Source organism: Protopterus annectens, chromosome 9.part0, assembly GCF_019279795.1.
Source record: "Protopterus annectens isolate FY-2018-M chromosome 9.part0, PAN1.0, whole genome shotgun sequence".
Taxonomy (NCBI): Eukaryota; Metazoa; Chordata; order Ceratodontiformes; family Protopteridae; genus Protopterus; species Protopterus annectens.
In genome coordinates, this window is record NC_056743.1 from 644,114,316 (window position 1) to 644,138,095 (window position 23,780).

Here is a 23,780-nt window from a genome sequence, read left to right on the forward strand (position 1 = left end):
CATCTTTTTCTTTTGCGGTCGATGTCCGATGCAGAAGCAGTTTTGTGCACGTTTGGTTCTAGAAATTTTCTGAAGTCGGAGTTTCAGGGATATCAAGGCCTTAAACATTTTGGCATTTTCTTGCATTTTTTTTTTTTCTTTTTTCTTGCCTTCACGTTTTAAAAAAAAAGTGAAAAACATATTAATCAGTATCTTTGATGGGAAACAGATACCTCCTTACCTTGTTATACCCTTGTGTAGACCTTGTTTAGGGCCTTGCAGCGTGCGCTCTTGTTGTAGGGTTTAACAAGAGCAGCTGCCAGTTTGCACTATTAGACTCGTTAGTGTTTGTGTAATTAGCTAGTTGCGGGGAAAAATGCGTAATTATAAAATGCCGCCGGATGCTCGAAAGTTCAAGGACAAAAAAGCGAAACCTAGGAAAACACAGGATAGGGTCCCGGAAACTTGGGTCCCAGGTTTTTTGCAGGTTTTCTTTGGAGTAGTTTTGAGAGCCAGGAGTTTCTTTGAGTCTCAGGCAGAGACTGGGCCAGGCCAGGCCCTGTTCTGAGGGGAGGTGGGGTTCTCAGGGCTTCCTTCTCCAGGCCTCGGTTCTTGTCTCTCTTTCCTTCTCTAGTAGGTCTTCCTAGCCTCCTTCTTCTCCTCCTAAACTTTGAGAGCTGTGTCAAGCTTTTAGGCATCATGGGCCATTCTCCAGCATTTGCCTGATAAAGAAGCCTATGCATATGATTAAATTACATTGATTTTATTTACCTGAGTTAGAGCCTCTAAAGAGATAGTCCTGAACAGGAACCTAGGTTTGATAGTTTTTGAACAGTGTTCAGAGGCTTCTAGTGATTCTCTGGAGGGGGAGAGGAGTCCTTGCTCTTCTCCTGATTCTGATTTTCGGATTCTTTCATGCACACTCTCTCTCTACTGAGGATGGGGAATTTTGGATTTCTCTGTCAGAGAGAGAGCTTTTTAGGGAAAGGGAGGATTACTCTGATTCAGGCCAGGAACTTGGGTATTCCCTGGTTGGCTTAGTTGCCCTGTTTTTTTGTCCTCCTGTGCCCTATGTCCTCCTGAATGTTTCCTCAGAGGCTTCCCTATGGAAGATTTTGCTGCCTCCTGCTCCAAGCTCCTGATAGTGCTATAAGAGTGTTGGCTAGGCTCATAAGTATTAGTTTCCAGGGTCCTAAAGCAGACCGGAGCTTGGTCTTAAAACCCTGTTCCCACTGATAAAGAACAAAGGGTTTGGATACTGTGGAAAGAAAAAGGAGGTCACTGGGATTTTGGATTGAAGGGCGTTGAATTAGGGTAATCCTTATTGAATTAAAGAGTTCACAATCTCCATGTCACATATTAAAATCATGGCCTGATGCTAAAATATCAGGATTCTCTGGCGGAAGGGATGTGGATCTACTTCTGATGCTTAGTTCAGTTGTTGAGTGGTGTTCATGTGTGGACACAGCATGTGTTTTTGAACAAGTTTGATGGTTCGTCTTACAGTGTGGTTTTGATGCTGGTTGAGGATCCTGCAGGTGGGATCCACTGCTTTGGACAAGCCTTTCTGTGCCTGGTTCAGATTTTCCTTTACAGTTTGGAAGGATTAAGACAGAAATTTTGGATGGGGGAAGATTTTTTTGATGTGTTGTTTGGTTAAACTGTGGAAGACAAATTAAAGAAAGAATTTAGGTTTTAAAGATTATGGAAACTGTGGAAATATCCTGTGAGTACCGGTTAGTAGGTGCAGGTCTAGACAGGGATTACAGAGCTCAAGGTTCTTTAGGCCTAGAACAGGGAGTAGGCAGCCTGGCTAGTTCTTGTGAGGCAGAAGAGGGAGACTTTCGCAGCTCAAGACAATGACTGTCCAGCTCAGCTGCCAGTAGATTCTACCAGCACCAAGCTTTGAGGGGTTTCTTTGATGCTGCCTGGCAAAGCGACAGACTCAGAAGAAAATTTCTTTCATCTCAAATTCGGATTCAATTACTTTTTTAATTCATTTGCCAATATCATTTTTCACTTCCATAGGGCCCCTTTCAAAGGAATATCACTCTTCCTCAGATTTTTTTAGATATCCTAAATTTCTCCCCCCTCCTCAAAGGAAAGAAATCTCCTCCATACTTCTTCAAATAGGGGAAAAATTTCTCCAAGTTGTATCTAGTGATTTGGCATTTACCAACCTAAGGAGCATCTGCGCCTAGACATTTGAATTAAAAGCCGCGGAGTGAAATTTGGATTTGGGGAATTTGGGACAATGAATCTTTGGACTGCTCTCAGATCAAACACAAACTGAATGGCTTTTACTAATGCCAAGACCTCACGGGAAGTAATCACTGCTAGGCTGCTGGGCAAATCAAATCTGATGGCACGTTTTTAGGCTTATCTACTAACAGATCAGTATTCGAAATTTTGGAAGACTAGAATGCTATCAGTCTTTGGCAAAGGAAATGGCTCCAGTTATAGCTGCCTCTCTGGCCTAGTGGGGCTCAACAAAGCTATCAGATCTTCTAATCTATCTATGTTATAACAGTACTGAAGACTTCTCTACAGCATCTGAAGGAATTCATATCTACAGCATCTGCATATACTGCCTGATTCTTAAGAAATATAGTGTATTCTAGTACAACGAATAAAGTATAGCAGGTGTAAAGACCAAGTACAGCAGAATCTGGAATCGTAATACTGAATACAAGGACATATCAGCACTTTTTAAGATTTCTTTACAAAAGAGTACTGACTTTAAGGGTAGACTGCATATGATCAGGTTCAGCTGATCTTGTATATGGTCCTTTAGGATACTGGTGCAATCAGTTAGGATTTGGGCACAGCCAATGCTCTTCAGCATTTAACAAAAAGTGAATGGTAGCTTTGCTGTGATGACACAATAAATTGCCTTCAAGGAACTTGCCTTCAAATCTCACCTTGCCTTGGACAACAATTTCTCTCCCAGGAGAGTGAAAAGAACATCTAACAGTGGATCTTCGAATTGATTTTAAACAGGGAAGCTCTCTCTGTAACGAAGTGGATACAAACATTGCTGCCTGAGCAAGAGAGGATGGAATAGTTTTTATGACAAGATCCTGGCATACGGCTCAGGATTGGATCTCAACAAAAAGAAGATGTTAACAGTCCAGGCAGGTGTTAATTCTCTTTTATGAGGATTTCTTCATGCTAGACCACGTGCAAAGTGTTGTGACATTTTCACAACTATCATGTTCTAACTCTTCAAACAAGGGGAACACTCACACAGATTCTACAAGGACACAGCAATCATTATTTCAACACAAAAGCAGTAAGGTTTATGTGAGCACAGAACCCTCTCAGGATGGCAATTTAGGGCCGCAGATGTTCCAGCAGAGAAATCAAATCATTACTCTTTAGGGAAATCCAGAATCATGCCTTTTTGAAATGCAGACGTGTATGGGGCTAAACCACCAGCTCTTTCAGTAAGTTCTGGAAAAACTTTTAGTGGATGAAATTGAACTGTGTCAGTTGGAAATCCATAGTCTTGTAAAAGTTTTATAAACCTGCTTCTTCTCCACAAGCTGTTTCATCTTCCAGCCTTTCCACCTTCTGCTCTTTCCTTTGTGTGTCTGAGAGGTGCCCTTCATGCCAAGGTCACCCTCACTAAGTCCTTCCTAAGGTCGCAACAGGTCAGACAAGACTTTGAGCAACAGATTATTTTAAGCCTCCATTCATCTCACAAATCTGATTCCACACTCATTTCATCAGAAGGTAAAGAATCCTCCCAATGTCATTTTTCATGCTTCCACAATTCAGGTCCTTCGAAGGACGGGTTTATCACTGCTATACTACCTTTCCTCAGAAAGTTCTTGCCAGAAAAATGGAGTCTAGTTTACCTAGTAGTGTTTTATTTTATTTGTAAGCAATTTGTGAGCCTATTTTGAGTACAGCAATAAATGAAAGAATGATGGATTGGTGAAAGAGTGTTTTTCTTTGATAACTATTGAGTTATTGAGCAAATTTTTCATAGATTCTTTGATTAATTGTCACCATTGTTTATTCAGCCTTTGGACAAAAGACTTGTTCTCTGAGGCCTTTGATCCTTTTGCCAAGCAAAGTTTCTCTCTGACCAATTGTCATATAATGTATTTTAAAGAGCCTTTCTTATTTTTGGGATTTTTGATAGTGTTAGACTTGCTACTCCTTAATCCTTTTGAGCCTGCGGCTTTTTTCAAACTTGTGGTGGAAATGGTCACTCGCTTTTCTTTTGATGGCCCCTTCTGCCTAGAGATACTGGTTGTTGATTTTTCTTGTTTACATTACGCTCTTTTCCTTTTTAAGAGGTGTCTGATTCTGCAGTATTTATGCCTAAAGAGTTTATTTTTTTTTATTTAAGCATAGGGTAGAATACGCAATAAAAATCCTTTTATTATTTAAGATGTAGTTAGTGTGTTTTAGGTTATTTAAGCACATTTGTTTATTTTTTTTTTAGACAGCCTCAAAAGTTGAAGTTTTTTTCTTTTCACACAGACGGACATTGTCAAATTGCAGAGTTATTGCATTTTTGGCAAGGTTTGCATTTTATAGGCATTCCTGCATCCCACTTTTTTTCTTCTTTTTTTAGGCAACATAGGCCTTAGCAGACTGCCACTTCAACTACTTTTGTAAGGAAGAACATAGTACAGTTTTGTACTTTCTAAGCATTATCACCTTTCCTTTTGCATTTCTAAGCATTCCCCTCCTTGCTCTAAGTCTAGGTTTGCCAGGCATGTTGTATTTTTGCAAGGTTTAAGATTTATTTTGGTATTTATGCCTGCTAGATTTGTAATTTTTCCATAGGACTGCAGCTTCTCTCTCTAGGGTAACATCTAATCTGGTTCAGAGAATGATTGATGCCTGCATTTTGCAATCCATGAAATGCAGATGTTCCTTTCCACCTACCTGCTGCTTTCCAATTTACCCTCCCTCTGTGTTTGGTGGTGGTATATTTGAGCTGGAATTTTTGGATATTTTGTACATATTTTGCAATGTTGTGGATGGTATTGTACATGCTTTCGCTGTAGGTAGGGGCCCTTTTGCGTTACCATGCATTTTCTGAAGGGAATGAAGTCTGAAATTCAAATGCCTGTCATTATTTTTTCACTTCAATTCTTAATGCTTTGTGAGCGATTTACCAGAAAACCAAAGTTTTATGAGAACCATACCAAAAATACGGGGCAAAAATCTGGACATTCTGCAAAAATCTGTACAGCTGAGAGGTACAGTATGTTGAGAGGTTTTCTGACCTCTTTGCTGCTGCTGCCGCCACGGATCACTCTCACTCTTTACATTCTCTGCCTCTCACTCATACTGTCTCTTCTGCTTTCATAAACACATACACACACTTTTTTTTTTAAGTTATTTTTTTTTTACTTTACACTCGCTAAACAGCAAAGGAGCTGCTTTGTGAGTGTAAAAGGGTCTATATTACCATGTCGAATCTGGGAAAAAAATTCACTGAAGCGGCCATTCGGGATTTTAACATGTCGATATTTCCGTGACGATTAAGACAGGTTTGGTGAACATGTCTTTTGACATGGTAATATAGACCTGTGTAAAATAACAGCTCGCTCGATCTCACTGTTCATTGTCTCTCTCATACAGACATACAGAGTCTCTTCTGCTTTCACCCACACATACATATACACACACAGCCTCTTCTGCTTTCATGCACGCATTCACCCCCATGCTCACACAGAAACATAAACACACTCGTACACATACATACACACATATAGACTTTTTCCTGTTTATTTATTTACTCTCACTAAACAGCAAAAGCGTTGCTTAGCTACTGTAAAATAACAGCTCAATTGATCTCGCTTTCACTCACATGCACACGTAAACATACACACACACACACTTTTTTTATTTTTTTATTTTATTTTATTTTTTTACATTTTACACTCTCTAAACAGCAGAAGCGCTGCTTACCAAGCATAAAATAATGCAGCCATTAGTTTTTTTCTGCCCAAGCTCCACGGCAGCTTGATATGCTGCAGTGAAGTGGCAGACCTGTTTTTCAGCAGGCATTACTTCTACATTAATACCCTGCTGGAGAACGTTTGTTCTGCAATCAGTGTGCTGATGTAAAGTTTGCCCATTCTGTAAAGATATTTAAACCATGTAAATTTCATATTAATTGTTCTAATGAAGTCCTGGTGAAATTTATGGACAAAAGTGCTTAACAGTTTTATAGTGTCATTTGAGAAATATGGCTGGTGGTGCATGCTCAGGATCTAAGTTTTTATGGTTCATGGTCCTATTGTTTGTTACTGCTGCTGTTGAACATAACCATGATTAGCAGTTGCATGCTGCTGATAGCAAGATTTCAATCCTGATCACTTAACATCTGTCCATCTGCAGGAATGAGCATTTAACTTTGGCATTAGAAACTGAAATCCACATACAGTGTCTATAAAAAGTTTACACACCTCTGTTAAAATGCCAGGTGTTTGTGATATAAAAAAATGAGACCACAATAAATAATTTCAAAACTTTTCCCACCTTTAATGTGACCTATAACCTGTGCAATTCAATTGAAAAACAAATCTGTTAGGGGAAAACATATAAAAAATAAAAAAGTACAATAAGCTGGTTGTATAAGTGTGCACACCCTTAAACTAATACTTTGTTGAAGTATCTTTTGATTTAATTACAGCATACAGTCTTCTTGGGTAGAAGTCTATCAGCATGGCACATCTTGTCTTGGCAGTATTTGCCTACTCTTCCTTGCAAAAGCGCTCCAAATCTGTCAGATTGCGAGGGCATCTCTTGTGCACAGTCCTCTTCAGGTCACCTCACAAATTTTCTATTGGATTTAGGTCTGGGCTCTGGCTGGGCCATTCCAAAACTTTAATTTTCTTCTGGTGAAGCCATTGTTTTCTTGATTTGGATGTATGCTTTGTCTCATTCTCATGTTAAAAGGTGAAATTCTTCTTCATTTTCAGCTTTCTAGCAAACACCTGAAGGTTTGGAGCCAAAAGTGACTGGTATTTGGAACTGTTCATAATTCCCTCCACCTTGACTAAAGCCCCAGTTCCTGATGAAGAAAAGCAACCCAAAAGCATGATACTGCCACCACCATGCTTCACTGTGGGGATGGTATTCTTTTGGTGATGCGAAGTGTTGCTTTTGCACCAAACGTACCTTTTGGAATTGTGGTCAAAAAGTTCAGCCTTGGTCTCATCAGATCATCAGGCAATAACACATTTTCCCACATACTTTTGGGAGACTTGATGTATTGTTTTGCAAATTTTAGCCGGGCCTGGATATTTTTCTGTGTAAGAAAAGGCTTCCGTCTTGCAACCCTACCCCATAGCCAGACATATGGAGAATATGGGAGATTGTTGTCACATGTAGTACACAACCACTACTTGCCAGAAATTCCTGCAGCTCCTTCAGTGTTGCTGTAGGTCTCTTGGCAGCCTCCCTGACCAGTTTTCATCTTGTCTTTTTATCAATTTTGGAGGGACATCCAGTTATTTGTAACGTCACTGTTGTCCCATATTTTCTCCACTTTTGGATGACCGTCTTCACTGTGTTCCATGGTATATCCAAGGCTGTGGAAACTTTTTTGTACCCTTCTCCTGACTGATACCTTTCAACAACGAGATCCCTTTGATCCTTTGTAAGCTCTCTGCTCCGTGGCTTTTGCTGTAGCAGGCAACTGAGTAAATGTCAAGAAAATCCTACTGGGACAGCTGAACTTTATTTGGGGTTAATCAGAGTCTCTTTAATTGATGGCAGGTGTGTACCCAAGAAGACTGAATACTGTAATTAAATCAAAAGGGGCTTCAAGAAAGTATTAGTTTAAGGGTGTGTACACTTTTGCAACCAGCTTATTGTATGTTTTTTATTTTTTTTATTTTTCCCCCAACAGGTTTGTTTTTCAATTAAATTGTACAGGTTATAGGTCACATTAAAGGTGGGAAAAGTTTTGAAATTATCTATTGTAGTCTCATTTTTATATCATAAACACCTGGCATTTTAACAGGGGTATGTAAACTTTTTATATCCACTGTAGATCTTAGTGCAGTTTCAGACAGTGCTGCGACCTGCACAGCATTTGAAAGCCAGAAGTTGTATAAGTCATCTGAGGACAGTGGTCGTAGTTCTTGCACATCTTGATAATCATGCACTTCCCAATCCTTCAGAAGTTGCCCTGGCTTACCCATTTAAAATGGGCATGCAGGTTACATATGATGAAAGTCATTATTACTTTGTGGTAAATTATATGGGTTCAAGATTCTGCAAATCTTTCAGAACAGAACAGAAGGGTTGATATCCAGATGATTGTCCAGTTTCTCTAAGCTGACCTTAAAGGCAGGCCTGAACAGTTGAATGTTGTCTTCCTTGACCTTGGCCCTAAGCAGATAATTCATCAGTTTTCTCCACAAAGCTTGTAGTGTTTGTTATCCCAGTTTTATGACAACTCTGATGTGACATTAGCATGTTTTATGTCAGGACTGTAAGAGGCCTAGCCTTAAGCTGGATGGTTCTGTTGACTATGGTCAAGTCTGATGAGTTTTCTGAGATGAAACTCAGCTGAATATCAAGATCTGAATGCTAGTCATGCATTAGAATCTATAGCTGGTCCATGGATGTTGCATCACTGTTATCTTCAGTGAAGAAGTCCCACAGGTATTGCAGATGTTGTGCACTATACTTCATAACTGCGAACCATGTATTTCATCTTGTCAGCACTGGCACAGGTAGCAGTATACTGAAGTGTCTGTCAAGGCAGGTCTGTTCAGGGAAAGCTACACATTCTGTTTTCATTGTGTAGACTTCTGGAAGACATATTTCACAAGTTGCACAAATTCATTGACAGTCTTGAAATGGTGAACCTGTGTGTCTCCCAGAAGGGACAACTCATGATCCGTGTAAGGAGCACATATGACATGGTGTCCTAGCACTCCATGAAGTGCTTCCTTAAAACATATAACCATGTAGTGTGCACTGTCACTTACAAATTCAGATGTTCTGTAGTCCTATCACGCCTTCATTCTTACATATGGGATCGGAGCCGATCCTCGGCTCCAGCTCGGCCTATTTACAAGCTGTAAGTCTTCTAGTTGGCTCGTGGCTAGGTAGGTATCCCATGGTGCACCAGTACAATCTCCAGATCTTGTTTGCCGTATTGATGAGTTTGGTTGTGCTTCTCTTTGGCGCTGGCTAAGTTTTTCAATTTATTCAAAGTTTATACAAAATTTTGGGACTTTTCTATTTAAAACTGTTATTATATCATTGTTTAGTCATAGTTAGTGTAGTTTGCAAATTAAAATAGTTAGCGTTTATGATTGCGCCATTTGTGTGCAATTTCTTTAGTACAATTGGCCTTTTAGCTTCATAGTATTTGGTATCCTGTGTGCTGTTTTTTTGTTTAATAATTAAAGTTTAGTAATTGTAGGCGCCTTTTGTGCCCAGTTAGGCTGTCTGTTGTTTAACAGGCATAAGTCAAAGTTTTTGCGGATTTCCGCTTGCTAAATTTGTTAGCGTTGTTAACAGAACGAGGTTCTGTTTTCTATAGTCATAAGTCTGAGTTTTTTGCGGATTTCCGCTTGCTACATTGGTTAGTCTTGTTAACAGAACGAGGTTCTGTTTTCCTTGTTGAATAATTTTGAAATATACACTTTATTACTGTTTGTGACTACTCTTCTTATTGTTCCTTTCCCTAGGTCTGTTTTAATTAGAAGACCTAGTTTTTCCATTTCCTTTTCCTGCCTGGGCTAGGCCCGTTTAAATTAGAGGACCTAGTCCTCGTGGTGTCTTTCCCTTTCCTGCAGGGCTAGGCCCGTTTAAATTAGAGGACCTAGTCCTCTCCTTTTTCTTCCTGTGTGTGTGTTTGTGAGTTCATCTCTGTGAGAATGTCTAAAGAAAGCAAGGACCATAAGCCGTCTGGCTTTAAGAAATGCATTAAATGCTCACAGAAGATGTCCATAATGGATGGCCACAGTAACTGCATTTACTGTTTGGGGGCCACCCACTTACAGGAAACCTGCTTATTTTGCCACTTTTTCAGTGCTAGGGTGTTGCAAGAAAGAAAAAAATAAGCTCATCCTAAAAGGTCTTCTAAAACCTTCCTTTGAGGAAGATCTGGATAGCTCTTCCTCCTCTTCTAGATCTCAGGGATCTAAAAAGGAAAAGTCTAAGTCCTCTAAGAGGCCCGCCCCAGCACCGGCTAGTGTCTCGGAGCCACCTCTTAAAAATCACTAAATCTGATAAGTCCACTGTCTCTTTGGCTCCACAGAGCTCGGTGCTAATTGAGAGTAGTACTGTGACTACAGGGTCAGCCCCAAGTAGCTCAGAGCTGACCGCTGGGAGTATTTTACGGAGCCGGTCTATGGATCCTCTACCGGTCTCCCCTACATTGAAGTCACTGATGCTCCTACTCTGTCCTCCAGGTCTTCCAGGAGTTTATCAGAAGAAGATGTGGAGAGGGTAATGTTGAGACTTTTGAAGTCATCTGCCTTACCAAAATTGTTGTTGGCTCTGACCCAGTCGGTTCCGGAGCCACTTGAGTCTGTTAAGCCCCTTCGGTCATTCTTTCTCCAAGCCATGCTGGCCTTTCGGAGCCGGAGTGTTTAGTACCACTGGTGGAACCCTCAATTCCAGCTCCCTCTGTGGCTGTTTCAGAGCCAAGTTCCGCTCCGACACTCTCAGTGCTATATGTGGTGTCTAGGAGCTGAAGCTCCCTGATCGGGCCCGACAGCGATGCCTGGAACTGAACCTCTTTGGTTCCGAGTCTTCCTCTCAGAGCGTCGCTGAGGGTGAGTTCAGATCCTACATCTATCTTGGAGCCGATGGCTCCGGAGCCGATGGCATCCTCAGTCTCCTCGGAGCCGGGGAGGTCTTCGGAGCTGGAGAGTTGGCATTCGAGATGATGAGGAGTGTGCTATCCCGATCTTCAGCTTCTACCAGGGGTACCAACACTCTTGCCCCTAAGGCACCTACTTCTGTCTAAGCTCCTACTCTCTCCATGGACAGCAGAGATCTTCAGCCTCAGGAGCCACCGGCCGGTGGCCCCCACTCTTCTGAGACCTCCCCAAAATACCCTTCCGAGGAGCCTCCATGGAAGAAAACATGTAAGAGGCAGCATGTAGACTCCCAGGATGAGTCTCTGACCTGTGACACTGACCTTGAGGAGTCAGAAGGGTCCCCCAAGTCGTCCTCTGATGATGTCTCCTTCGTAGACATCCTGGAAATACTTAAACAGAGGTGCAGCTTTCCCACAGTCACCCCTTCTGATGAGGAGTCAGTGTACCTGAAGGCTTTCAGGTCTCAACCTTTAGCCTCTTGGGTGTCTCCACCCTTCAAACTGATAGAGCTAGTTAGTCAAAAGGTGTGGGATACTCCTGATGCCATGGAGCCAGTCCTCAGGAGACTGAATAAGTTTCTTTCTGCACCCCCAGAAAAGGATTTTTTTGTCTAAAGGTGTTCCCGTAGATGCCATGGTGGTGGCGGCAGCCACTAAGAAGGAGCTAGCTGAGACTTCTTCTTCTGTTCATCCGCCGAATAAGGAGTCTCGAACAATGGACAGATACGGGAAGCGTATCTTCTCTTCAGCGGCATTTACCCTTAGATCGCCGAACTACCTTACTCACTTCACGAGGCTTCAGAGAGATCTCCTTAAAGAGTTAGGAGATTCTCTACAAGGTACATGTACTGAGGGAGTCCCTGACAAGGTGTCTGCACAGTTGACCACCTTGAACTCTATCGTCAACTCGTCCATACGGCTTATTTTATATGCAGCCGATGGAGCGAGTAGAGCAGTGGGTTCTGGAATTTCCCTAAGGCGTCATTCCTGGATGCGTTTGTGTAACTTTGCGGAACATTTCAAGTCTACCTTTACAAATGCCCCCTTCAACGGTTCCTCTTTGTTTGGACCCAAGGTAAAGGACACTCTCACCCAGTGCGAGCAAGAAGGAAAAACACTCTCTGCCATGGGAATACATTTTATTGTACCCTGTAGACCATATCCTAGGGGTAAGAGGGGCGGTAAAATGTGGTTCAAGAAGTCCCAGAGGTTTTTCCAGGATGCACAGGGTGACTCCTTCATCAGAGGCAGAGGAGGAGGAGGAAATGGTAGATGTTGCCCTAGAGGCAGGGGCGGTCCGCAAAACTAGGGAGGTCACGATTCCTTTCGGGGCCAGCCTTACCAGCGCTCCTGATGTGGGGCCCGACTGTGCTTCTCTGAGGCCGGTCGGGGGTTGCATTTCTTTGTATCCAGAAGCCTGGCTAGGTATCACTCAAGACAACTGGGTACAAAGAATTATTACCAGAGGTTATGTCATACCCTTTTCTCTTCCACCTTTTGTTCCCAAGAGGATCCCAGATGTTCCACCCAATCACAGGGATCAGGCAACTGTGGTGGTCAACAAGCTGCTGTCAAAAAGAGTCATCCAAACCATCCCAGCAGACCAAATAGGATCCGGAACTTTCTCCAGATCGTTTTTAATGCAAAAACGTACAGGGGACTGGAGGCCCATCTTGGACCTCAGCAGATTGAATGAATCAGTGAAGGACAAGTTCCAGATGGTGACACTACAGTCTATACTTCCATTATTAGGGAAAGACAATTGGATGTGCTCAATAGATCTCCAAGACGCTTACTACCACATAAAAATGGACAGGGCATCGAGGAGTCATCTACGCTTCTGGCTGGGAGCCAATCATTACCAGTTTCGTGCTCTGCCCTTTGGTCTCACCACAGCCCTCAGGGTGTTCACCAAGTATATGGCGGTAGTGACAGCTCACTTGAGACGTCGAGGATTCCAGGTGTTGCTGTATCTGGATGACTGGCTCTTGACCGCCCCCACCAGGCATCTACTTCTTTGGACCAGGGATGCTACCATTCAGCTGTGAGCCCAGATGGGAATTTCTATAAATTGGGAAAAATCTGCCTTATTGCCCTCTCAGTTTGTGATTTTTATAGGCGCAGAGATAGACATAGTAGATATGTTGGCTTGTCTTCCTGTAGAAAAGGCACAGAGTCTGGTTCTTCAAATTCAACATCTTCTCCTCTTACGAAAGGTCAAAGCCAAAACTATTCTACAGCTTTTAGGGACCATGGCCTCCACCATATTGCTAGTGCCACTAGCCAGACTACACATGAGGATTCTTCAGTGTCTTCTGTCGTCCCAATGGTCCTTTCAGCACCTACTATTATCTTCACCACATTCTGCTGACAGACTCTTGCAAGAAGGACCTCATTTTGTGGACTCTACCCAATCAGTTAACCACGGGCACTCCATTTGTTCCTCACCAACCCGTTACCACTGTGACCACGGATGCCTCACAGATAGGGAGGGGGGAGGGCATTATCTAGGCATGACTGTCCAAGGCACATGGTAAGATCATGAGGCTCACCTGCATATCAACGTTCTAGAGATGAGGGTGGTGCTCCTGGCGTTGCAAGCACTTCACGACCTTCTGCCTCTGGGTACTATTGCAATACAATCAGACAACATGTCGGTAGTATAGTATTTCAGCAAACAAGGTGGAACCAGATCTTACCCACTCTGTCGAGAGGCCATTCAATTTTGGAAATGGGCAATATCTTCCTAGCATTTTCTGGTGGCAACGCACATTCAAGGGATGACTAACGTGATAGCCGACAAGCTCAGCCGGGCAATCCTGATGCCTCACAAGTGGTCTCTGAAACAACAAACAGCGGAACAGATTTTCCACAGATGGGGACAGCCTTGCTGCTATCTCTTTGCCAGTCCAATCAATGCCAAATCCAGCAGCTACTTCTCCCTAATCCCCCCTCCGGGGGAGTCACCGAGAGACGCACTTGTTCATGATTGGCCCCTGGGTCTCCTTTATGCTTTTCCTCCCTTCCCTTTCATTCCCATGGTTATTCAGAAAGTGAAACAGCTGGAAGACAAACTGATCCTCATTGCTCCTTACTGGCATCGTCAGATTTGGTTTCCCTTTCTTGGGCCTCTTCTCCTTGACGATCCTTGGATTCTGGACTCAGTTCCAGACCTGTTGACACATGTTAGGTTCACTTCACCCCTCCTTACACACCCTCAGTTTGACACCGTGGCTGCTCCAGTTCTATCCCTAGTCAGGCTTCACAACTTCTCACCCTCCGTGACTCATATCCTTACATCTTCTCATAAACCTTCCACTAGGAGACTATATTCCAGTAAATGGAGAAGATTCTCTATCTGGGCGGAGAAAATGAATGTTGATCCTTACACTGCCTCCATTCCAGTGGTTTTGGAATTCCTGTATGAGCTTTTTCGCCAGGGATCTGCAGCTGCCACTATCACAGTTCAATTGGCAGCGATTTCAAATTTTCATCTAGGCTTTCAAGATTCTAATCTGATGTCACATAGGCTGTGCAAAACTTTCCTTAAAGGCGCCACTTTGATAAGACCCCCCTTGCAAGAACCTGTGGCCTCATGGGATTTAAATTTTGTGTTATCCAAATTAACTTCTCCGCCCTTTGAGCCTTCTCATTCATCCCCTTTGAAATTCTTGTCTTGGAAGACTTTGTTTCTGGTGGCTATCGTGTCGGCCGGACGGGTGTCAGAGTTGCAAGCATTGTCTGTGAAACCTCCTTACCTGATTTTTCACAAAGACAGAGTGTCCCTTCGTACTAATCCTCCCTTTGTCCCCAAGGTCTGTTCCTATGCCACCTTGAATCAATCCACGGAACTTCCGGTGTTTTTTCCAAATCATTCCAATGCAACTGAATACAGGTTTCATCAGCTGGATGTCCATAGACAATTACGTTTTTATCAATTATTTATTTCCTTCACCGAATCCAGGTCAGGCTTACCAGTTTCCAAAGTAATACTCTCAAAGTGGATTTTTAGCTGTGTAGCTTACGTTTACAACTCTGAGGGTAGACCTTTACCCTTCAAAATTAAGGCTCATTCTACCAGATCTCAGTCTACCTCTGCAGCCTTTCAAGCCAGGGTCCCACTTGATAATATTTGTGCAGCAGCAGCATGGTCTACCCCTCACACTTTTATTACTCATTACAAATTGGATTTAACCTCCAGGGGTAGAGCATCATTTGGTTCCATGGTACTCAGGAGTATTTTTCCTTGAGTCACCCAAGAATAAGGCGCTAGGGACGCTGTCCCATATGTAAGAATGAAGCGAGATATGACTACAGAACATAAAGAAGTTATGTACTCACCATAACGTTCCATGTTTGTAGTCCATCTCACCCTTCATTCTTACAAACCCACCCTCCTACCCCCATCCCGGAAGTACCTGGAGACAGAAAAATACTATTACCTTTTTGTATGGAGACCTTTTAGTATTGGCTTTCTTCTGTATATTTGTTATTATTTCTCCTAGTTAGCAGCAAACAAGATTTGGGGATTGTACTGGTGCACCATGGGATACCTACCTAGTCACGAGCCAACTAGAAGACTTCCAGCTTATTAATAGGCCGACTCAGAGCCAAGGATCAGCTCCGATCCCATATGTAAGAATGAAGGGTGAGTTGGACTACAAACATGGAACGTTATGGTGAGTACATGACTTCTTTTTATATTTGGTGGGCCAACACTGTAGTTTTGCTTTGATTTTAGAACAGCTTTATCTACTACTGAGTGATTCACATCTGAGAGTTCTGTGCAGTTGGACATGTACCCTAGAGTATAAATCTAACATTTAGAATGCAGTATGCATTGCTATCTGTACTTTCATCACATACAACTGCTAATGGTCTTCTTTGTATAGCAATGTGAATGTCTGATTTCACATATTCCTGCAACTCTGTAATTTATAGCTGATGTAGAGTATCTGATTGAGGCAGTGCATCAATCCCCTTACATACTTTTCCATCCATTGCAGAAGCTGAGGATTGTCCAGATGTTTATCATACTGCTCACTGCAGCAGCCTCAGCTATGTGGGTTATATCCTGCTTAGGATATAAGAGCCAGCTAGCTTGCAGAGTTTCAGTATACCTTCCACATAGCCAAATTATTAGGCAGCTCGAGCTGAGCTGCCTAAAAAGACAGGTTTGGACACCAAGTCCTTCAGAGCTTTCTTGCCACTGTAAAGAAATCTCTGCAGGCTTTCAAGGACTGATGGTCAGCTTGTGCTGTTCCACTGCTGGACAGAGAAGTTCCCCTTGATGAAAAACCTTCTACATTTAAAATGTATTGTTTAAATGTGTTTTCTTGGTTAGGAAAGATGTTTTTCATCTAGGAGTTTGTGTTTTAACGGAGTGTAACAAGACTTAAAATGATGCTTTTAAATGGAAGAGAACCTTTTACTGTCAGTTTAAAATTTGTTAAAAAAGTTTTTAAACCTTTTCTTCTGTGGGAAAACTGTATTCATTTTACTTTTTGAGACTGGCAGAATGTGCTTTGGACTATGTTTGTACTGGGAAAAAAAATTATTTTTAAGACCTTGAATTTCTACCAGCTTTTGCTGCTTGGTTTACCCAGGAAGGAGGCACCATTTTTGTATTGACCATAGAACAAACTACTGGTACCTTGGTTGGTCCTTCTTCCAAACACAAAAAAGGAAAAAATTAAGCAAACAGCCTTTGCCAGCACAGGAGGCTATCAGTTTGTCTCAGCCACACTCTGCTGTGCCCAAAACTAGTTCCTGAGACCACTCATCTTTTACCCCAGATCTTTATGGTGTAGCACCTGCAGCCACTATAGACCGGGAGTTAGCCATATCCTCTATGGCATTTGGGTTCCCCTCAGGAAGCAAGGGAGAAGGAGCAGGAAAACTTTACTGTTTAGTCAGAATGTTGTACCCGTCCCTCGGGGAAACAGCTTCTTCAATGAACAACCCTGTTGGCTCCAATTTTCTTGACAAAAAGAAAGAGAAAACTACACATATATCTGCAATACAAAAAACTGAAAATAAACTGTAGTCAGTCTGAAGGAGTCTTGCTACAGAGACAAAAGTGATTACTGAATAAATTTTATGCTGAATAAAGTCTTCAGTGTTTTAATAATTTTATGTGTTTTTTTAAACTGTTTCTCCTAGTATTTTTTCTTTTGTTACATTTTATTTTCCATTTTTTTTTTTTAATTTACAGGTTTTGTTTCATTGATCAGTTAGTATAGAAGCTGCATCTGGCTGCAGTTTCATGATGCAGCCAATCGGTTTCACCCTGCATGATACTCCAGATGGCTCAATAGTTTTGAACCAAAAATGGTGTGTAAGCAGAGCCAATGTACCAAGGGTTAACAGTAGTTCTGGTGCGACCTTTGTACCCTGGAGGTCAGATGAAGTTTTGTTGAATTGTTTGGCAGCCCCTACAAACCCTTTTGACCTTTCAGGCATTCAAGATATGGGGGCTGGTGTTGACAATGCTGCTGAAACATTCAAGCAATTGGAGAAAAGTCTTTTAAAACTAAAGCATCTGCAACGGGATATAATCTATTTTGAGAACTGCTTAAAAGCTAAGATTGTGCCAAAAGGACTTAGAGTTATGTTAATGCCAGTAGGTGAGGCTCTGCCTGCTGATTTTATAAAAGAATGGATCTATTTAAATCAGCAAACTGGCTTCAGGTATTTGAAGATTCTAATAAAATTAAACAAAAGTAAGACTGAGAGCTTAAACAAACATATTTGCTCTCTCTGCTTTCTTAAGGACAGCGTCAGCAGCGAGAATTTTGATTGTAAAGTCAGCGCCATTCAAAGTAATTTAATTAAGAAGAATGAAGTCTCCAAATTATGAAAGGCTTTAGAGAGACAGAGCTGATTACCAGTGCAGAAATCCCAAGAAAATAGTGGTTTGGCTTGTGAAGGTGAAAACAGAAGAGAAGAGCAATCAATGGCGCCCAATAGTAATGAAGGGGAAGTTCCAAGAAGATTGGAAAGACTGACTCAGAAAAGACAGGAGAACCAAGTGTCTGCAGGGCAAAATTTTTCTTTTAATTCCAAGTCTAATAACAGAGGAGCAGCAGGTGAGCTGAATCAGTTTTTTCAACCTGTGGAAATTTATCAGGGGACAGGGACTGCGAGCAGAACATGAGCACAAGTTGCAACTGCAGTAAACAAGCTGCAGGGCAACCGAGTTCACTATCAATAGAACTAGAAGCAGAAACCAAAGAGGAATAACCAAAAGGGCGGCAGGAGGAGGTTTTTAGGTATGTTCAAAGAACAATTTAAAATACTCAGTCTGTCCAGTGTTATCTTAAATGATTTTGAATGTAATCTTATCAAAAAGGACTAGACCTTTGTTCCCTCTAAGAGGGCGGACAAGTGTGATACCATTAATAATTTAAGAGACTATGCCCGGCAATTAAATTTTACATTTATTTTACATTTTATTTTGGCAATAATGATTCTTCAGCTAAAGATTTGAGTAAACCCCAGTTTATACAACCTTCCTTTATGACCTGAACTTGAAGCATTTCTGAATATTATTGAAATCCATATAAGAGAAATATTAAATAGCAAACCCAGAAACAGGTATTTTAATGACTGTTGATCCGTGCCTTTTTTGGAATTGTGAACAATGAAAAGTTGATTGTAACCAAAGATGATAAAGGGAATGCTATTGTTATTATTGAATGGGAATGGTATAACAAGAAAATGTTGCAAATATTAGATGATGTTAGTTTTTATAAGAAAGTTGCCCTTGCTGATATAAAAAGAGTTATGCAAGGATTGATATGTTGTCAGTGACTGGGTTTTTGATAACAGGATTAATTTTAATACAAAACATTTTTTGGAAGGTTCCAATCCTGTAATTAATAAAATCTTTGGAAAGTCCATAAATCATTAGATGTTCCACCCTTAAGGCCGATAGTGGCTTTTAGTAAATGTAAAACTGAAACTGTGGCCATACATGCAGACAACATTTTGCAGCAAGTTGTGATCAGGACAGATTCCTACTTAAGAGACACCTTCTACTTTAAGAACAAAATTAAGGATGTTGTAGTGTTAGATTTATTAGTAACCCTGAATGTTCAATCTCTTTATATAGTCACCCCCAACGATTTTGGAATGGAGGCTGTAAGGGCATAGCTAATTGATTCTAGAATACTATCTGTTGAACAAATAAGTTTAGTCATGGAAATTCTAGACATCTTATCCTACAATTATTTTGAGTTCATTAGAATTTATCAACAAACAAATGGGGTAGCTAATTCATGGCCCAAGACAGATTCCAAAGCATACAGCCATTTTCTGCTCCCTGCAACTGCTGCCTACTTTTCTGTCCTGCCGTGTTGCTTGCTACCATTCTGTAGCAGCATTCTTCTTGCCTCTCACTGGGGCTCACTGATTTGTTTTCATTGCTTTGTTCTCAGTATTGTAACACTGAGCATTTCTTTAACAAGACTGTGAGACGAGCCCCTTTCTGGTAAATGTTGCTCAGTACAAGTAATTTCAGTATGTCTGTTTTCTTTTAATAGTCTGATTTCCTATACAACAATTCTGGGCTGAAGAGGAAAATAAATTTCTTATTATATTTACCTGTGTGTGTTTTTTTCTGCTAGGCCAATCTGCATACCCTGTACTGAAGGCACAACTCGAGCTCTCAGGAAGTTGCACCCCCAAACAACCTGCCAAGATCATTGTAAGCATTTATTTATTTATTTTTATTATTTATTTAAAAATACAAGAAGAGTAAATTTGTGCACTTATGTATAGCGGCACTATTTCTTTGCCATTTCTTTCAATCAGTGCAAATGCAGTTACATTTTTTTCTGTATTTTTTCAGAAGCTATCATTGTACCATAGGTCTCTTCATCTGATAACATGGAATCCAGTTATAGTAAAAATGCCTTGACTGGTATCACATGCTAATTCCAGAGCTATGTGCTTTCATGGAGTCATACATTAATAATTTATATTGAAGCAACTAGAGTCAATCTTGATCTGCTGTGAAAGGAAAAAAAAAAAAAACAGATTGATCACTCAAATGCAACCTTGTGTTTTTTTTTTTCTCTCTTGCTAGGAAGAGAAGTGTCAAATCTTGTATGCCTCCTAAAGAATGCAAGTTGTATTGCATTGTGGTACCTCCCATCTTGACCAAGAGTCTCTCGACTTAATTAGGTGCCTATTGAAACTTTTCTCAGAAAGTGAAAGTTATCATTGCATTCTTAAGCCTGCCTTAACATTTCTAGGACATAATTTTGAGCCCAGGTGGAATGAAAGACAAAATTCCAGAACTGCTGAACAGAGATTTATTATTTTCTGTTTGAACTGAAAGGATGACTATTTGAGCACTCTGCACAACTTTAGATCACCAGAAAGATAGGTATTAGAAAATGGAATACATTCATAGGAACAAACGCCAAAGCATGTAAGATTGAATAAAAGAGGTTGAAACACTGAAGTTTGAATGTACTACAAACAGTTTGTGTGCTCATGTACCCCTCACGCCCCCTGTTAATTGTATAGCCTATCTTTGAGATCACACTACAGTGGTGAAAGGGCAAAAAACAGTCCCCACTGTATCACAATCTCACACAGCACTACCACCTTTTCAGTGCTTCTAAAATATGCCAATAGCAAATGGCTTTGATCTTACATTTTTTTTACCTTTTAGCTCAATCTTACTTGCATCAACATTTTTTTTGGTTCTATTTTCTGAATATGTTCCTAGAAAATGGCACCTATAAAAGAACTTAAAAAGCTTGACTTGCTAGTTAGAAAAAATACTGGCAGCTGCTGTACTGGTGGAGTAGAGGGCCCTGTCTTCTGTTGAGGGTTTTATAGCAGATGCAAAGTATTGCTCTCTCTCTATATATATATATATATATATATATATATATACACACCTATAAATATCTTGTTCAGTACTTTGGTGAGCCTTTGATCAAGTCCTGCTTGATCAAGAAGAACAAGCCAAATAGCCAACATCAAAACAATTCTTATGCATAGCCCTCCCTATATTGACAATACATGATGCTCTATCCTTTCTCTCTCCAACAATACTAACCCGAAGGTTGCCAGATATCAGGGAAAGTTGTATATTTTTTCAAATCAGCCTATTTCATCTATTCTCTTTGACCAAGCAGTGTTCATGCAGATAGCCATCAACCCCATAAATGTAAACCCTTAAAGGTTAAGTTATACAAGGGGCAAGTTGTTTAAGCTGATTCTTCCAATAGAACAAGATAGTTTAGGATTACTTGATTTGATGGGATATTTTAGAGCTACACAGTTAAAGTTCATATACATAACTTAAGCAGAAAGCTATAATTTAAAGTGGGAATGGATGATGATGAAGTAGGGAGGAAATACAGAAATAAGGAGACAGTGGGATTTTGAATGCAGATCTTTAAGGAGAATAACAGCAGTCATACATAATATTCAGAATATTATATCCATAAAGTAACAGAAAGTATGCTAAGACCTAAGCCAATACAAGAATGCAGAAAGGAGATTTTGCCAATAGGGATGACTAAAATTAGGGGTACAGAGAATAGACAAGAGGTGGATGGAATCTACTGGAGAAAACTGGCAAAGGCACCAAGGTACTGGGAGCAAATAACTAGAGAGGGAATGGAAACAGAATGGGAATATGCCAAGAAGACTGTTGTACTGCAGGCTAGAGACTGCCTTCCCTGTCAACGACTGATATCAGAGTAAAGGCAAAGAGAAAAGGATAGGGAAATCCTAAGTGAAAGACCTGCTGTGGTAGAGTTTTTAGTTGAATCTAAAACAGAAGTTGCAGTCAAAAAAGGGACAATTAGTAGGGCATATAAAATACTGCACAATAACTATAGGAGTCAATTGGAGGAGTTAGAAAAGATTAGGAGGTGAGACTGGGTAAGCAATTCACAAGGGAACAATGGGACGACATACGTTATGTCTCCCAAATATGCAACAAAGTCTAAAGGATTTAGGATTTGTGTTTGGACATGTTTGCAAAGGTATTTAGACTCCAAAGAATTGTTCCTCAGGTAGATAGCAAATAGGTGTGCCGAGGAAGAAATAGGTAACAGGGCACATATGTTTTGGGAGTCTAATGAACTGGCAGACTGCAAAAATTCTTTACAGAATATTCTGTCAGAAATATTAGGTAAGCAAATGGGTGTCTTTTGAACTGTGATATAGGATCTGAATTGCCTAGGCATAGAAGTTTAATTCTGGTGGCTGCTGAAAAAACAATCACTATAAAGTGGAAATCAAAGTCTAAACCTACAATATTTGAGGTAGTGAGTATTGTAACAGATATAAAACAAGTGGAAGTGGGATGTTTAGAAAAGGGTAGGAGCAATTTTCATAAAAAATGGAAGTTGTAGGAATAATATATGCAGAATAATGCTTTGGAGGAGGAGTGAGGTTTAAGCAAAGGCAGGAATCGAGCAATTTATATAATGTTGGATTGATGATGGTTATGCAAAAGAATACATGCAATGTATAATGTTGGTAACTGGGAATATGTTAATACTAGTTCTTTTCTTTTATATTAATGTATGTTTGCTTATGTATTAATTCACAATTCAAAAAAGGTGCTAAAAACATCTTCGGAGTAGTGCAGAGAATCTCTAAATGGACCACAGATGAGAAGAGAACAAGACTGATGTTAAAAAAACACATTGCCTTACTGACATATGAGTAGTAGTACCGGGCTACTCTTCCTTTTTGCAGGCAGTTAAAGATCAGATCTGAAGTAGGAACTTCATTTGTCTGCAACCTTTGGGATACGGATCCGATCTCGGATCCGAGCCGGCAACTTCTACCACAGCATAGATCCGAGCTCCTAGCCCCTCCCTTTACCCATAATCCCCTGCCAACCCTGACTGACCTCAGATCTAGTTTGCCGCGCTTCAAGCTACAAGCTGGATTTCGAGCTCCTGATAGTTGAGTGAACTTTGTGAGAAAAACTTTGCTTTATTTCTTCCTTTCTCTTGTGTGAGTGTGTACGAGTGTTCAGGTTCTCTATTTTTATATCTTTTGTGTTTAAATTTTCCTCCCTGCCCTCGCTGGTTCGTAGTGTGTGTTTGTGGTGTGTGTAGGGGCCTAGTGAGTGTGTTTTCTGTACACCATGTCGGAGGCCCCTAAAGCCATCTTTTCAAAATGCACCGAGTGTGGCCATAAGCTTTCACTGGCAGATGGCCACACCCGGTGCGTTAGGTGCCTTGGGGTTGAACACCTCTCTTCAGGATGTGCGATTTGTGCAGCGTTCAACCCCAGGGCACTTAAGGACCAAAGGTCGAAGCTGATCCTGGCAGGCCTTTTGCCCCCAGACTCGGCTCCGGCCTCCGGTATTTCTGTGGCCGCTACCCAGCCCTCGGTGGTAGCCACCCCTGTCTCCCTCCCTCTGGTCGGGACTCAACCTCCCGTTTCGGCTCCGGAGGAGAAGGAGGCTGGAAAAAATAAACGGAAGGAGAAGCACCATAAGCGGCGGGCCGAGGACTCAACCTCGGCACCACCCGCCAAGCGGGCTTCTCCATCCAGAGCTTCTGGATCACCTCTTCCTTGGCTCCGGTCCCCTTGTTTTCACCGGGACCTGGGGAGGAGGGGACCCGGTCCCCTTCGAGGTCATCGAGGCGACACTCTAGGTCTGCCTTGGTGGCCTCGTCGAGGTCCACCTTCAGTATGTCAGATGCAGACATGGACCGGATGATGAGGAGGTTCATCCAGGCCCAGCTGCAGATGGGAGTGCTCTTGCCTCCCCCCCCCCTCCGGGGGGGAGCTCGACCCCATTTTTTGCCCCAATCGCTCCTTCTCCATCCCGCTTCCCGGGTTCGGAGCCGAGCCGCGTCTGATCCGGGGGTGGGTCGGAGCCGATAGTACTGGTTACTTCGGCTCCGACTGGTCCCTCGAGCTTGTCGGATCCGACCTCTTGGAGCCATGGGTTGAGCTTCGGATCCGAGGGACTTTGTGTGACTTC

At 41.6% G+C, this 23,780-nt stretch overlaps 1 protein-coding gene across 1 annotated transcript in view; it reads left to right on the forward strand.

Moving 5' to 3' along the window:
- CFB (complement factor B) overlaps positions 1-23,780 on the forward strand; it is a 2,501,566-nt gene that overhangs the window by 2,068,138 nt on the left and 409,648 nt on the right. Inside the window, exon 16 of the mRNA XM_044082138.1 lies at positions 19,429-19,508. Coding sequence (XP_043938073.1) covers positions 19,429-19,508 — 80 coding nt within the window. The remainder of the gene's footprint in view (positions 1-19,428; positions 19,509-23,780) is intronic.